We start from the raw sequence: 15921 nt of genomic DNA on the forward strand, positions 1-15921 counted from the left end.
GCCGAGCATTAGATGAAAAGATTGATAACTCTGGTCTGTCCATCCAATATGAAGCTAGCGGCAGCAGCTGCTTAGCTTAGCTTAGCATGTATACCGGAAATAGGGAAAAACATCTAGCCTGGCTCTGTCCAAAGGTAACATAAGCTGCCTACGTGGACTTCTAAGGCTCATTTATTAACATGTTTCATGTTGTCTTGTTTAATCTGACAAGTTGTGTTGTACGGGACTATTTCTATTTCTACTATTATGCTAAGCTACAATGTAGCTTCATATTCAATGGACAGATATGAGTGTGTCATCAATCTTCTCATCTGACTCTAGTGTACTACCTAAAATGCTGAATTATTGTGTTCAGTGACCATGTTTTCTTATGGCTGAACATTGTGCTTATCATTAAAAACAACACAGTATCAAATAAAGAGGCTGTGGATTAAGAGCGGGTATATGCTGTAGAAGCATCACCGCCAGAGAGATACCAACAGTGCTGCTGCCTACTTGAATTAAAGAGTCTTGGCTCTGCTAGTGACTCCAAAAACAGTGTAGCTTTCCTTATTATTTTATTATCAAAATTACTAATCATAAAGCCTTGGCATGCTTTGCCCAAAATTACCTATCCTCTTTGTACACAATCTCATGTGTCCAACTGTATTTCTTCATCTGCCTTTTTTTAAAGGCGGATACTTTTATGTTTTATTCGTTTATTTGCACATATGAACATGTACAAATAGAAAACAAGTAAGTAAGTAAACAAGTTTGAACCTTGTGCAGGAGAGGTTAGAAGCCAATATGACTTATGAATATACCTCCCCTATTAGATATCAACAATCATAAGAGGATAGAACAGAAAAAGATAAAGAAACAAAAATTGCCGAATCCATTGAATTTGCAAGACTAACCACTCATGCAAAAAATTATAAAAATTTACAAATTACATATAAGTTTAAGTTTACAAGTTGTGATTCATTACAAAAAATGTAATGATGTGTTATAAAACTTTGCTAATTAAAGACCTTTTCAGTTGTGTTTTCAAATAACAATAATGTAGATGTTAATTGAAGTGATGGAAGTAGGTTGTTCTGAAGAGATGGTCCTCATCATGGAAGATAAAAGTCCATATATATATATATAAATATGTATCCCGTCTGTACCCCCAGCAGACGATACATCCATATGGATCAACTCCATACATAGGAAGCTTCTATGTGGATCTTCATCTGGCTCTGTATGCTAAATTTAACATCAGCCTGTTCAACAGCCTATCCCAAGGGTGGATCATGACGGTAATGTGTGTGTGTATGTGTATGTGTGTGTGTGTGTGTGTGTGTGTGTGTGTGTGTGTGTGTGTGTGTGTGTGTGTGTGTGTGTGTGTGTGTGTGTGTGTGTGTGTGTGTGTATATGTATGTATGTATGTATGTATGTATGTATGTATGTATGTATGTATGTATGTATGTATGTATGTGTATGTGTGTGTGTGTGTGTTTGCTAGAGGAAGAACAGAAGGAGAGGGTTCCTCCAGCTTTGAATGTGCATCTGTCAGAGAAGAGGAGCCGAAGAATTAAGTTTTGAGTGCACACACCAAGTCTCCACTCTAGACATCCTGTGTCTGCCATGACTCACAATTTGCCTGTTATGCAAGTCCTCAGAGGACACTGGCACACCTGTGCACGGTCAGCCTGTTAATGGCAGGTTTCACTTTACATTGACTTTTCCCTATAGCAACACATATACGCTCTCATCCCATTTGTAAACCGCACTTACACATTTATTTATGACTCACTCCGGAGGAATTTATCTGCCTTATGCCTCATTTATGTGTTTGTTCACATCAGCCAAGATTTCATTTGCGTCACGTGATGAGATAAGAACAGCCGCCCTTGTTCCTTTACGCAAACACGATATATTTGGATGTGTGCAGGGGGTGTGTTTGTGAGGGGGTGAGTGCAGGCATGAAATAAATAAAGGACATGGATAATTTGAAGGGTTTTGTTTGTCCAGAACAAGAAAAGATCCTATTGCTTCAGGAGCCAAATCAGCCACCTCCTCACCAGCCAAAACCTAGCTCGAACCTCAAAACTACCCCCGCAGCCTACAGTACCAGCCACGTGACCCCACCTCCTGCCACACAAACAACTAAAGTGGAAAGAAAACCACATACCCCCACATACAAGGCGCTACAGTAATCTAGGGCGCACTCAGCAATGCAGATCTTTATCTACAGTTATAGTTGACAGGTTTTCTTTCAGCTCAGGTGATCAACAGGTCTGCAGTGATGATGATGAACATACATCATCATGTTAATCTGCGGGGAGGAAATAGAAAATAATGACACATATGTAGCTGAAACAAATTTGCGTGAGAAGGACAAGTGCACAGTTAAAAATAATAACCGACAGGACCGTATTTATTTTAAATGGAGCAACTGGGTGCATTGGAACTTCCGAGGCATAGACCGCAGTGTTTGAGTGTATGTGTGTGTGTATGTATGTATGTGTGTGTGTGTGTGTGTGTGAGTGCTTGTGTGAGTGTGTGAGCGTGTAGCAGGTAAAACGTCACAGTTTGCCGAGTAAACTGCGAGCGAGCGCCACACTTCCTCAATTGGCGGAACCACAGAGCTAAAGACTAGAGGAAGATAAAGAGAGCCTTTCATCGTGCTGGGGTGACAAAGAGACAGAAGACAAACTTGCAGGACGAGGTGAGACTGTTATTCATGTTTTTAGTCAAGGTTCTCACAAGAGTTAAGGTCTTCTAACGTGTGGAGTTTGTAAAAAGTTGCTCATTGTCTCAATGAAACGAACTGTAACGGCAACTCCGTTCAACCGTAACCGTTAACGTACAGTAGTAACGTAAACACAATGTCGACGCCGTTTATAGTTCCATTGCAACATTGTCACTACCTAGCGTTGACTGGTCGTTCTGATTGAAATTATAATCGCAAACCAACTTTGTTCGCAAAGCGTCGCTTCGTTTAATTCATCTGACATGCGATGGAATCTGTGACCTGTTTCATGGGCGCCGCGGGGTCCACTGAGGAAACAAGCCTGCATTGGTTGTGCAGGTGAAGTGTTAGGACTATGTTAACTGCTCGATACTGGCTACCGCTTGTACTGTGTACCCATCTCAGTGCGGTCACGTTTAACTCGCTATAGTATGCAGAGAGTGTGGGGCCATGGTGGCAATGTGGAATTCCAGTTCAGGTCACAGAATATCACAGGTCACAGAATACGTTATAACGCCGGTTGTGAGGAGGAATGCGGGCAGGTCCGCATTCTTTTACATTTATATGTAATGAAGCAAATCCGGTTGCGAACTGTTGTCTGGTACCGAAGTGAGGTGACGTCTTCGTTTATCAACCACATCCGTTAGAGTAAGAAAATCAGGTGCACTTACTGATTCTCGGTTGATGTTTGATTCTCTTCAAATGGCTCGTGGTCATAGATGTAACGTTAGTGTACAAATCACGATAACAGCTTCACTGTACTTTATGACTACTGTGGTGTTTTGTACAGGCTGTTTGTAGCAGATCACTGTACAAGCTCCACTCTCTTTTTCTGTATTTTAGAAACTGAAAACTTTTACTTCTCTCTTTCTTCCGGTCACAGCTCATGCTATACCCCTTCCTATTTCTCCTTAATTTAAATAAAACAGCTACAACTGTATAATATACATCCAAAGCCTGTATTATAGCTGCATATCTTTTTTTTTTTTTTTAAGATATGAAGTTCAAATGCAAGCAAACATGCCCAAATAAAGAATTGTCTTAAGTGTTATTACATAGCCCAAATTCTAGGTGTCATAGTATAATTTAAACTTTGTAGTAGTACTTGTTAGGCTTACAAACACACCTTTGTGTCAGTCATAAGGCTGGTATCAGGAAGTAGGTAGCATACAAATGAATAGTAGGAAGTTAGGTGGAAGTTTGAAAGTTACATTATAACGGTGCATGGGACATAACTACTGACTTTAACAGATGGACCAAATCGAAACTGCACATGGACAATTTGCTAAGTAATCAATCACTACCGACCTCAATAACACAGTGTGCTTGCTATTGATTAACTCCAACCAAAACCCTGACATCACAGCTAACAGCAGCAGTGGGTGAGTGAATATGGTCGTTCATCACCATTCCTTCTTAGTATGTACTTTTTTCTTCCTTGTGTTTTTTTTTGTGTCTTACTTTTCTGGTCTCAGAGTGGGCGGTTCAGGGTTCAGGATTGTGAATACCAGCTAGGCCTACTGCGGTGTGCTGCATGCTTGTATTTGGGTTAGCGGCATGTTGAGGCCTGCTCTGCCTTCGTGATACAGGAAAACACCACCACTGTTGCAGCTGCAGCCCTCTCAGATACTACACACAAGAAAACACAGCGACAGAGGCTCAAATGATGCAGGCACATTTTACATTGTGGTTGTTATTGAGGGGTGGGCAAAACATGCAAGACAACAACTGAAGTGCCTGGCCAACGTGTGAGATTGATGGGCGTCCATTTTTTTGCATTGCACATACGGAAACTAGCGGTGCTGTTACAGTAAAAGTTGTGATTCCATCTGTAGCACAAGTAAGCTTATGCGACCAGTAAATCACGCATGCAACAGCTAGTGCCCAGCATGTAGGGGGATATTGATCTCTCGCCAATATATCAGCATATATTTCACCTTAAATGCACAAGAATGCAACTAGTGTCCATCGTCTTTAATGTAACGAGTTTTCAATATTTATGTCTCAAACTGTTAAATTCTTTTAACTAGCAGTGTGAAAATCTTAAAGTATTCAATTTGCCAGCACATGCCTAATCCCAAAACATTTTTTCTTTTTACCTCGAACAATCAGCTTTGGAATCAGATACAAAACACATTCACTAGTCAGTCCTCCACACAAAAACAGGTGCTGTTGACGGAGGTGTAAAAGTGCTTTGTGTCCCTCCTCCCTGGGGTTGTGACTGAGTAGAAATGTCTCAAAATGAGATAACAAAGAACAAATGTGACCGTGGTCTATTCTGTATACACAACATCTATTGTACAGGTAGTCTACCTGTCCTGGAAGAGGGATTCCTTCTGTTGCGCTTCCTGAGTTTTCTTCCAGTTCTTTTCTCTGTTTACATTTTTGTTTTGCCTCGCTGACACAGTGATCTACTGTTTAGTGTGCGGGTGTCTGACAGGATGTCAGGAATATTCTCTGATATTGTTTTGTCTCACAATGTAAATACTGGAACACTTATCTTGATGCTTAACTGTGAACACAGAGTGTTGCTGCAGAATATGCACCAGTGTGTGTGTTTATGCAATAAGTGGATATAATATCCAACTACCTGTGTGTGTAACTAACATGTCATTATAGATACATCTCACCAGGGTAACACTGTGTTTGTCCATCTCTGAAAGCAGGTGACCTTGGTACTCGGCACCATGGCTCCTTTCTTGAGGATCGCCTTCAACTCGTACGACTTGGGCATCATGCCTCCTCTGGTTGACGAGCCTTTCTGTGCAATCAAGATGAAGGAAGCCTTGACAACCGGTGAGAAACTGATAGCTTACACCTCCCATCCTTTTACAGAAGTTGTTTCTGTAAAAAAAAAAAAGAAGTCACTTTCTTCTTATTTCCTGCACTTTAAAACATTAAAATATATTTCTTTCTTTTCTTTCTGTCCATTTCCCTCTTCCTAGAACGAGGTAAGACCCTGGTTCAGCGCAAACCAACCATGTACCCGGCCTGGAAGGCCAGTTTTGATGCGCACATCTATGAGGGCCGTGTGCTCGAGATACTGTTGATGAAGACAGCGGAGGAGCCACTGGCTGAGGTCACTGTCGGAGTGTCTGTCCTTGCTGAGCGCTGCAAGAAAGCCAACGGGCGCGCTGAGTTCTGGGTAGGACTTGACACGTTATCCTTTGTCCCCATAGATAGAGCAATCTCACAGGCCGTTTAAGTGTAACTGCTTGTATGTGTTTGTGTGTTCAGGTGGATCTCCATCCGTCTGGCAAAGTGATGATGGCTGTGCAGTACTTTCTGGAGGGAGTGGATACAGGTAAAGGAAATACAATGGAAACATTCTCTACTTTCCTCTGTACTCTGTAATTTATATCATTTTCTGTAGCTGTCTGGTTGATTTGTTTTTCTCTAGTTGAACATTTTGTATGTTGTCACCAAATCCCCTGTAAACTTGGTTCCAAATCCTAACCTCTATATCGGGCATCACCAAATGGCAGTCACTCGGGTTCTATTGGGACCTGTGAGCAATTTGTGATAAATTAATGAGAATGACTAATAGTCTTCACACCTATAAACGGTGGGCTCAACTAATCTGGTTAAAAGGGCAATAGCTGCACTCAAGGGAGCCAATCAAATCTTGAGATATGAGAGAGATGACAGCATGCAGCATGAAACAACTCCCTGCTACTTTCAGGCAGGTGTTTCCTTGGTCTAGCCAAAGTAGCACTACACACCGTGACCATGGATCAACAGCTTGCAGCTTTCTCTACTATGAACATATTAAAACCAAGAACCATTCCAGGCTCACCAATGAGCACCTACACTTGACTGTCACACATCTGCATGAGAATGGCCCTAGCGCTACATTCAAACTACTAGCAGGGCGGTGCTAGGACTTATTTTATTTAATGATAGCTATTTATTTTCCATACAAGTGCCACAAGAGCTCAATGTCCCTTTATGTTCGAAGTATCCTACTTTGAAAATTGAAAAATTAATATGGAAATGCATATTGTTGATTTTATTTGATAGACGTTGGAGTTAGGCTATAGGACGCAATTTAGACATTATGAGGTTCGGACCTTTGCTGGGAGGAAATTTCAGATGCTGGGCTATTTTAGATTTAATTGACTACCTTTGCTAAAAAGCAAATCTCAAAAAAAAATCATCATTAATTTGTCAATTTATCAATTTGGGTCTTATACAAAATGACCATTGTTTTTCCATTGCTGTGTTTTGGGATGACTGATCAGTGTTTCTCTGTGTATCTTGAAGAGAATAAGCAGGCTGCCAAGGAGGAGGAGGAGACTCCTAACCTGAACCGTAGACGAGGGGCCATCAAGCAGGCCAAGATCCACTTCATAAAGAACCACGAGTTCATTGCCACGTTTTTCAGGCAGCCCACTTTCTGCTCCGTGTGCAGAGAATTTGTCTGGTAAGACCTGCCTACTCATCAGCCCTACATCAGACTACTTAAGGGCAACTCATAAACCACAGATCAGATAAAGTCAAAAAGACAGTTAGATTAAAACCAGTATTTCGGAACTTCCTGTTATTTGCCGTTGTTATTTATATGTATTGTTATTTAATACTCTCTGAGTTGGCTAATATCCCTCAAAGTGAGTTAAACAAACTGGTTGCTTGTCAAGTTATTGATGAAATGAATAAAGTCAACTTACCCTTCAAGTTGTAACGTCTGTCTGTGTCAAAGACAACATTTGTCATTTTTTGGCTACAGATGCTTGTACAGTGCTTTGAAGCTCATTTTGGTCTCTGGAGAGGAAGCTAGTCGAAAGGAAACCCTGATACACAAATCAGCTTGGGTGTACTGCAGCTGTCCGTTATCACTAACTAAGTGATTAATCAGCAAACCATTAACACTCACATGATCAAAGAAGGATACAGTCTGACTCATTTGTGTCACTTTGCCTCCCACAGGGGACTCAACAAGCAAGGCTATAAATGCAGACGTAAGTGTACAATAATTTAAAAACTCCTGGGCTTTATGCAATACTTGAAATAGCAACCCAGTGCATAGATGGTATATATTAAAAATACATACTTCACTCTTTTATTTCTGTGGCCAGTTTACATGATACGCTCAAATACTGGATCGAAGTGTACAAATCTTGTTTATCTTGTTTGTTATCAGAATGCAATGCAGCCATCCACAAGAAATGCAAAGACAAAATCATCGGCAGATGTACTGGCACTGCTGCCAACAGTCGCGATACTGTGGTACGTATCACTTTTTTGTGCAGTACACCATGTACTGTAAGTGTCTCACAATTTCAGTTTAGTGTGGGCTTTTCTCACTCTGTTCTTTTTGCTGTTATAAATATCTCTCCCCATCAGTTTGAACAATGAGAGTCAGAGTTTATTACAAAGACACCAGTCAGGGTCCACATCCAATAGGACCAGCTATTCAGTGATCATCAATGTTTTACAGATAAAGATGATCAAAGACCAACTGACCTAGATAATGGTGGCATGGATATAATCAAGCACAAACATGGGGTGTGGTCTCAGAGGGGAACTCTAAATCAGTGAAGTAGTAGACCTGGGAACAAACAAGGAACTTTTTATCCAGTGTTGTGGTCACTTCTGACAGTATGAGCTCAGAGAGAGAAATGGACGACAAAAAAGGAAAAACAACTTACTGATTAGAATTCTTTTGCCTCGGGTCATTCATGGAGATGACGAATCTCGTTTGTCACTGCAGTTCCAGAAGGAGCGCTTTAAGATTGACATGCCGCACCGTTTCAAGAACCACAACTACATGAGTCCAACCTTCTGCGACCACTGTGGAAGTCTGCTGTGGGGTCTTGTCAAACAAGGCCTGAAGTGCGAAGGTACAGTGCCAATATAATTGACTAATTGCTCGAGTGTAAATGTGCTTTTATCTTAAACAGCATTTCTTTGTTCCGTTTGTAGACTGTGCCATGAATGTCCATCACAAGTGTCAGGCTAAAGTAGCCAACCTTTGTGGTATCAATCAGAAACTACTAGCTGAAGCACTCACACAAGTCAGCCAGGTGAGTTCATGGAGACTGTCACAAGTCATTCAATGCTCGGTCCTATCAACTTTCAGACATTGTGGATATCTCATTACATTATCTCTTACTCAGCCGTTAGTATACAGAGATGTGTTTAAAGAAAATAATGGAACTTGATAATGAGATGATAAACACAACAAAATACAAGCACATGATACATTTGAATGCCCTCCTCAGATAATAAGATATTTACATTTGAACATTTTTTTTCACAAACATTCATATTTACAAAGATGGCATCGTTTTCTATTCTGGTATCTGGAGGCGAGTCTGAAGTGAGCTTGGTAACACTTAATTTGGATATTGTCCAAGGATGTTACTGAATCTTAAGGCAAAAAATAGAACAAACTAGAAAGGTGCCCTCAGTAGAGTTATTGTCTCTGCCAGGTGTATATGCACCAACCACTGCTGTAATGTTTGATTGAATGAACACAACCCACAATTAGCCATCCCCCCCGTCTAGACTGCAAGTGTATCAGACATGTTTTCCACTCAACAGATACAAACTCACTTTAATCAATAAAGATGTCTCTACTGGCTCTGTACAGGCGCACGTCTCAGCTCCGTCTCACGGGTGTAACTGTGACTTGAAGAGTTTATTTGGGCTTCTAGTCTACAATACGTGTGTAACCATGAGGTTAATGCATAATAAAAAGGAACGGAATAACTGTGTCTCTGGCTGTGAAGCAGCGGCTATTCACTCAGTTGTGTTATCACCAGAGGCCCATAGCCACAGGGGGATGGTTAAGAGTAGTGAGTGAGGAGTCAGCAGGCGGTCTATGGCAGTATTAAACAGACAATAAAAGTTGTTTTGAGAAAGTGCGAGTCACCAGAGCAACCAGAAGTCCTTGTGCATGCAGCCATATATACACCCAAAATATTATGCTGTATGCTGCAGCAGAATGTGAGATTAGCCTGACTGTTCCTTGCCTTTCATTTATTTTTTTCTTTCTCTATTCCAAAAGAAATCGTCCACCCGCCGCTCAGATCCAAACCTGGATCCCAACCTGTCTGATCTGCCTGATATTGGAATCTACGATGAAGTTAGCAAGCTCGCTGAACTGGAGATCAATGGTTAGTGAGTGTTTTTCTGTATGTGCATGTACCTACATGCTTTCATGTGAGCGGTATAGGCTCTGTGTTAATAATGATACTGGCGGAATAATATGCAAAAGTGTAATTTTTTACGTGTGGTAATTGGTAATTGTTTGTTCGTTAGATGGATCTCCCTATGGCAGACTGTGGGAGGGGGCCAAATCGCGGCCTCAGTCTCGTATCACCCATATGACCCGCATCAACGTGGACAACTTCGTCTTCCACAAGGTCTTGGGAAAAGGCAGCTTTGGCAAGGTACAGAGCACCCATGTCAGTGTGAAGTCTACTGTGAGACGGCTGTTTTAAAAAAAGAAAAACCCAAGAGTGAGAGGATAACCAATCAACAACACTCCAGTCAACGCTTGTCAACTGTCATACACACTGGCACACACAGGCCTCATATAGAAACAATGACATAAAATGTGGGTGTTGAATCAAACGATGAACTGTAGACAAGATGTTTACAGTTGTTTAACTTAACCGGACATTTCAAACTTCACGCACTCTCTTCTTCGTTGCCTCTCAGGTTCTCCTGGCAGAGCTAAAGGGTCGTGGTGAGTACTTTGCAGTGAAGGCTTTGAAGAAAGATGTGGTGCTGATGGATGACGATGTGGAGTGCACTATGGTGGAGAAGAGGGTCTTGGCTTTAGCCTGGGAAAACCCCTTCCTCACACACCTTTACTCCACCTTCCATACCAAGGTAGTCTGCTTCATCTCATTGGTGTTTCAGTGTTTTTTTTCCCTACTCTACACCACTAGTTGGAATTGTGCCCTCAAAACTCAAAGTGAAACTTGTCAACAGGAGCATCTGTTCTTTGTGATGGAGTATCTGAACGGAGGAGACCTGATGTTTCATATTCAGGAGAAAGGACGCTTTGAACTTTACAGAACCACGTGAGTCACACCTGTAACACAGACATTACAACATGCAGAGTTGGTGTAAAGAAAATGTAAAAAGCACAAACTGCCATCATTACTCAGTGCTCTCTAGTTCCTATAGCCGGGCAGGAACTCACGCATACACAATCAATGAGTTAATGGAAAAAATGAGCACATGTTTATTCGACCCATGTCACTCTCTTTGTCTCTCTCCCATTATGCGTTCTTTTGGTTTACATGATATACTGAACCCTGATGGACTGGGGCTGGTGTCCATCAGCTGCAGCTCTCTAGCAGACTTGCCTTGTAAGGACTAAGCCGCTCTTAGTGCCTGTGTACTGTTTGTATGGGGAGGTATCGGTTACTACCACCCACCTCTCTTCTCTTCACTCTGTGGGAATCCCTCCAAAAAACAACAACAATGGCACACTAGTAAAAGAGAATGTTGTGAATTCTAAAGCTCGCTGGCACCTGCGCCACCGCCAACTAAAGTTTTAAAAGGTCTTTTTTAAAAGGTTTTTCCAGTAACTAGTGTCACCTCTATTGATTTCACCTTGTTTTTATCAGGTGGCAACCTCCGGGTGTGAAAAGTGAAGCCAATGCAGAAGTGCCTTAAACTAGCATTCTTTCTGATCACCATCAGGGGGCAATACGAAGTTTGACTGTGAGAAAATGACTCTACTTCTCACTGGATTTATTACCCCAGTAAACATTGTAAACATGAGTTTGTGGTCTCAATCACTAGTTTAAAGTATTCTTCAATACAGCATGATGTTCATTTGGTAAATTATGGTCCCACTTAGATTACAATTAAAACTTTTAGAACAAACTGGTGTGTTTAAAAAGCAGGCTGAACACGGACATTAAAATGTGGTCTGCCGTTACCTCTCCTGTAGTTAAACTGGAGGCTGTGTCCTGAGCCTATGAGATGACAGGAGTAATTCCCTGCTTAGCAAACACAGACACCCGATCTTGTGTTGGCATCCACTTAAGTCCTCCTCACTCAGTGACTGTATTCAGCCTGGATGGATAATTCACCCTCAGTGAGTGAGACAAAAAGAGAGCGGGTTGTTTCATTATCAATGCATTCATTTTTAGCATAACACGTGTTCTCCCAGTGTCTACAGCTAACCTCTTGACCCAGTGGTGTAGAGAGTCCCGTCCAACGTCTCAATGTTCCTCACATACAGTAGCAGAGCCCAACTTATTTAATATGCTGTATCTAGACTTCAGTTTACATTATGTTTGTAGTGTCGTCTGTAGAGTAGGTTTAGGTTGGTTGCTATCTTGTTCTGTATTTTAAGTGAGAGATGATCAATAAATAAAACCTGACAGCCTACTCAGACCTCGTTGACTTACATTGAAAGACCAGTTATTGGTTTAGAGCGAAGGCCACTCTATCTCTTCTCAGGACTCAATTGTTTCACCTGACACAGACGACAAGAGAAGCAGGGCAAAGATAAGCTAATATTTCGGCTCACCTCGGCTCTCAGGTTTCCCATTATGAGGGCGTTATTCACCTGTCTGCTACTCCACACAAATGTACTCCTCAATAATTCAGCCCTACACTGAAATGAGCCTGCAGTGACGCCAGTGTTCAGCTGCCAACTCACTAGTGAGATAGCTACAGAGCAGACCTGTAGTGTAGCACCAGAGATGAGAAGTTCATATCCGTCTGCCTCGTTTGTCTTCCCAGGTTCTACTCTGCTGAGATCGTTTGTGGTCTTCAGTTCTTACATACCAAAGGGGTCATCTACAGGTCAGAGCAAAAATATGTGTTATACCTGGATGTACAGTAAATACACTGAATGACCATACTGGTCATTTTTCATGTTTTACTATATTCTTTACATCACAGCTGACCATATTGCATTATGTTCCTATCTTCCACAAGATGAATACACAAACACATTGCCAGAGTGAAAGTGAACTTGGCAACACTTGGAACTTGCTTGGTTAGATAATCCCACGTATTTTGACACATTGTTTCTGAAAGTGTCTTTGTGTTTTGCGATGCAATTGTGAACAGGGGATGTTTAGGAAACTGAATTTATTCATTTCTTGCAGTAAAAAGTTGATTTTAAAATGAGTAATAGTGTAGCTGCTTGCAATTGCATAACCATGTTATAATATAACAGCATCTACAAAGTTTGTAATAAACTAACACATTAACAGTGGATCGATGATTACTTATCTCAGGCAAGTTTCAGATCTCTACAAGATTTTGATATTTCAAACAAATCATATTTAAACAAACTCAACACAATGGCTGCCTGAAAATAGGAATTAAACCTAGATTTTAAAGTATGCTTTGAAAAAAAATGGTTGTCAATATGAAAGCATTAAGTAAATGCGAAATGTTTTGGTTCTTCAAAGCATATTAAGCTGTGATTTAAAGGGTTTTAAAGCAGCGGGCATTCAAGATTTCACAGTCCAGCTGGCAAAACTTTCTCGGCATTTATTTTTATCACATATTTAATCTAAAAGTTAATTTTAAACATTGAGGCATTTAGTAGCATTTTAACTTTATTCTGATAAACGCAACATTTTCAGATCAAACCTTATTGTTGCAAACTCACAATCTGTTATCTTCTAAATCACTCGTGCTTATTTCCAATCCTGCTGTGGTTGTTTTGTTTCCAGAGATCTTAAGTTAGACAATGTGATGCTGGATCAGGACGGGCACATAAAGATAGCCGACTTTGGCATGTGCAAGGAGAATGTGTTTGGAGAGAATCGAGCCACAACTTTCTGCGGTACTCCTGACTACATCGCTCCAGAGGTAGAGTGTTTCATACTCACAGTATATACTTGTTTTTGTTCTGAAATATTCAAATATACTGATTTGTTTTTATCATTCTGCATGCAAACAAGTTACTGTGGCTGTCTAGAATAATTCTTATTTACGATATTGTGTTTCAACTCAGATCCTGCTGGGTCAGAAATACTCATTCTCCGTTGACTGGTGGTCATTTGGGGTGTTGGTGTACGAAATGCTGGTTGGTCAGTCGCCTTTCCACGGAGATGATGAGGATGAGCTATTTGAGTCCATCCGCATGGACACTCCCCACTATCCCCGCTGGATCAACAAGGAGGCCAAGGACCTGCTTGAGCGGGTGAGCACCAACCCTTTTATACAAAATACATTTGTCATAGGGCTCCATTTCTGCTTCAGGGAAATAGGTATTTCCACATTTGATAATGTTATGGTTACATTTAAGGATGTCTTCAAATTCAATCAAGAAATGTACATTTGTGTAGCTGAAAATCAGCTCTTTTTGAGATGTAATTGTGTACATTCCTTACTTACCCTTACTGAGTTTGTCTCACCGCAGATGTTTGAGAGAGACCCAACTCGCAGGCTAGGAATCGTGGGTAATATTCGTTCACACACGTTCTTCAACAACATCAACTGGCAGGCCTTGGAGAGGAGAGAGGTTGAACCCCCCTTCAAACCCAAAGTGGTAAGCCTCTGATACAAGTCATTGAGGATTAAATTAGGAAAAAATACAGCTCATGGGCTGTGTTTGCTTGTATCTATGATCTGTGATGAGCGACTCTGTTTTATGTTTTTGCTGAGATTTGTTTGTTGTCAATTACAGAAAGCACCGAATGATTGTAGCAACTTTGATCGGGAGTTCCTCAGTGAGAAGCCTCGTCTCTCCTACAGCGATAAGAACTTCATAGACTCTATGGATCAGACGGCATTCGCTGGCTTTTCATTCATCAACCCTGAGATGGAGCACCTTTTAGAAAAGTGACTGTTGTGATGACATCCAGACCTCTGGGTTACATGTCTACTGCTTACGGACAGTTTCCTGATTCTGTCACATTGTTAAACTTACAAACGAGTGAGTTGTTCCCCTATCAGTATTTGTGTGTCTTTATTTCAAGCAGAAACTATTCTCTTTGGGTACGTGTAGAAATGATCAGAGTAGAAAGAGCCCATGTACTGTACATATTGTCGTCATTGTGTTTGTGTGCATGCTTATTATTTGTTTAGGTTGTTTAGGCATTTATGAGTAATAATAATAATAATAGGGCGGGAGGCTGAAAATCCTTACATTCCACTTGACGTCACCGCTACCATCTGCAGCCATTTTGTGTCTCTTTTTGTAACATTCAATTCAACCCAACTGGGGATGAAAAAGTATGAAGAGGAAAAGAAACCTATAGGAATAAATTATGTGTACTTGGAGTTTGTGTGAATGAGTTGAATGCACGTATAGAAATCTCAGACCAACATAAACCTAACTATCTTTAAATATAGATAAATAATGAATGTTATCTGTCTTTGAAACATCATAATTATTTAATTTGGATGAATCATGTTTTGCTGACAAAGAAGACCTTGTGGTGATTGACTCTCCAGTGCCATGTAAAGAACATTTTTTAACAGAGAAACTGAAAGGCCCTGTCTGTGTACAAGGCATGTAGTGGATGCAAAAGGTCACGTATGGGTACATGACTTCAAACAGCGGGAAGTCACTGAAATGCTGTATATAGACAATGTGTATGTATATTGTTGTAACATGTATATTGGTTAGCAAAGGATGTACTTTTTTTACTGTCTCCATCTTTTACATCTGATTAAAAAAACATCAACTCCCAAGTGTGTTGTGCTATTTTTAAAAGCATCTGCAGTTTACATTGTCTTCGTACTATGAAAGATTAAGTTCTCAAAAACAAGAGGAAACTGTAGAGGGTTTAGTCAGATCAGGGTTTATCTCTGGTGACAGGCAACTAATGAAAGTTTGTTTATGTTGTATTTTAGTACTTCCATATGAATGTTCATTTTGGTATCATTTGTATCAATGTATTTTTCTGTTGTAAAGATTTAAATTGACTCACTTTCCATTGATAAACAAAAGGCAAGTTTGTTCCATTAAGATCAATACAACTTATAGAAGGCAGCTTGGCACTTGCTGGTTGGGTTGTATCCACTTTGTCAACTGCTCAATGACATAAAACATAAAGCTCAGTAGTTTTATTAGCAAATTGTTCCTAAAGTGATGCAAACGTGCTTAGAATTGGTATGACATGTTCAGGTGATAAAAAATAAAGGCATGGTGTATGTAAAAATAAAATACATAATGAAAAAAAGAAAATAACTGAAAAGCCTTTGTATATTACTTCAGCTTGTACCTGAACAACGTTATTGTTAATCATTTTTATTTTATTTTGACA

The 15921-nt window shown here is 40.5% G+C and overlaps 1 protein-coding gene across 2 annotated transcripts; it reads left to right on the top strand.

Moving 5' to 3' along the window:
* Positions 1-2544: 2544 nt before the first annotated feature.
* prkcda (protein kinase C, delta a) lies at positions 2545-15346 on the top strand. Of its 2 annotated transcripts, none has more exons than XM_076110715.1 (18): positions 2545-2692; positions 5380-5512; positions 5662-5861; positions 5954-6020; positions 6980-7139; positions 7643-7674; positions 7857-7942; positions 8427-8556; positions 8639-8739; positions 9726-9834; positions 9980-10110; positions 10382-10555; positions 10658-10749; positions 12431-12493; positions 13378-13516; positions 13662-13850; positions 14070-14198; positions 14337-15346. In XM_076110715.1, exons 2-18 carry the CDS (start codon positions 5404-5406, stop codon positions 14493-14495), a joined length of 2070 nt encoding a protein of 689 aa, XP_075966830.1. In that variant the 5' UTR covers positions 2545-2692; positions 5380-5403; the 3' UTR covers positions 14496-15346. The 2 variants fall into 2 exon arrangements, with proteins under 2 accessions (XP_075966830.1, XP_075966829.1); XM_076110714.1 differs by having other exon boundaries at positions 2552-2692; positions 5383-5512.
* The last annotated feature ends 575 nt before the right edge of the window (positions 15347-15921 follow it).

The sequence above is a fragment of the Anarhichas minor genome, unplaced genomic scaffold (assembly GCF_050575085.1).
Source record: "Anarhichas minor isolate MPS153535 unplaced genomic scaffold, ASM5057508v1 ptg000043l, whole genome shotgun sequence".
NCBI lineage: Eukaryota > Metazoa > Chordata > Actinopteri > Perciformes > Anarhichadidae > Anarhichas > Anarhichas minor.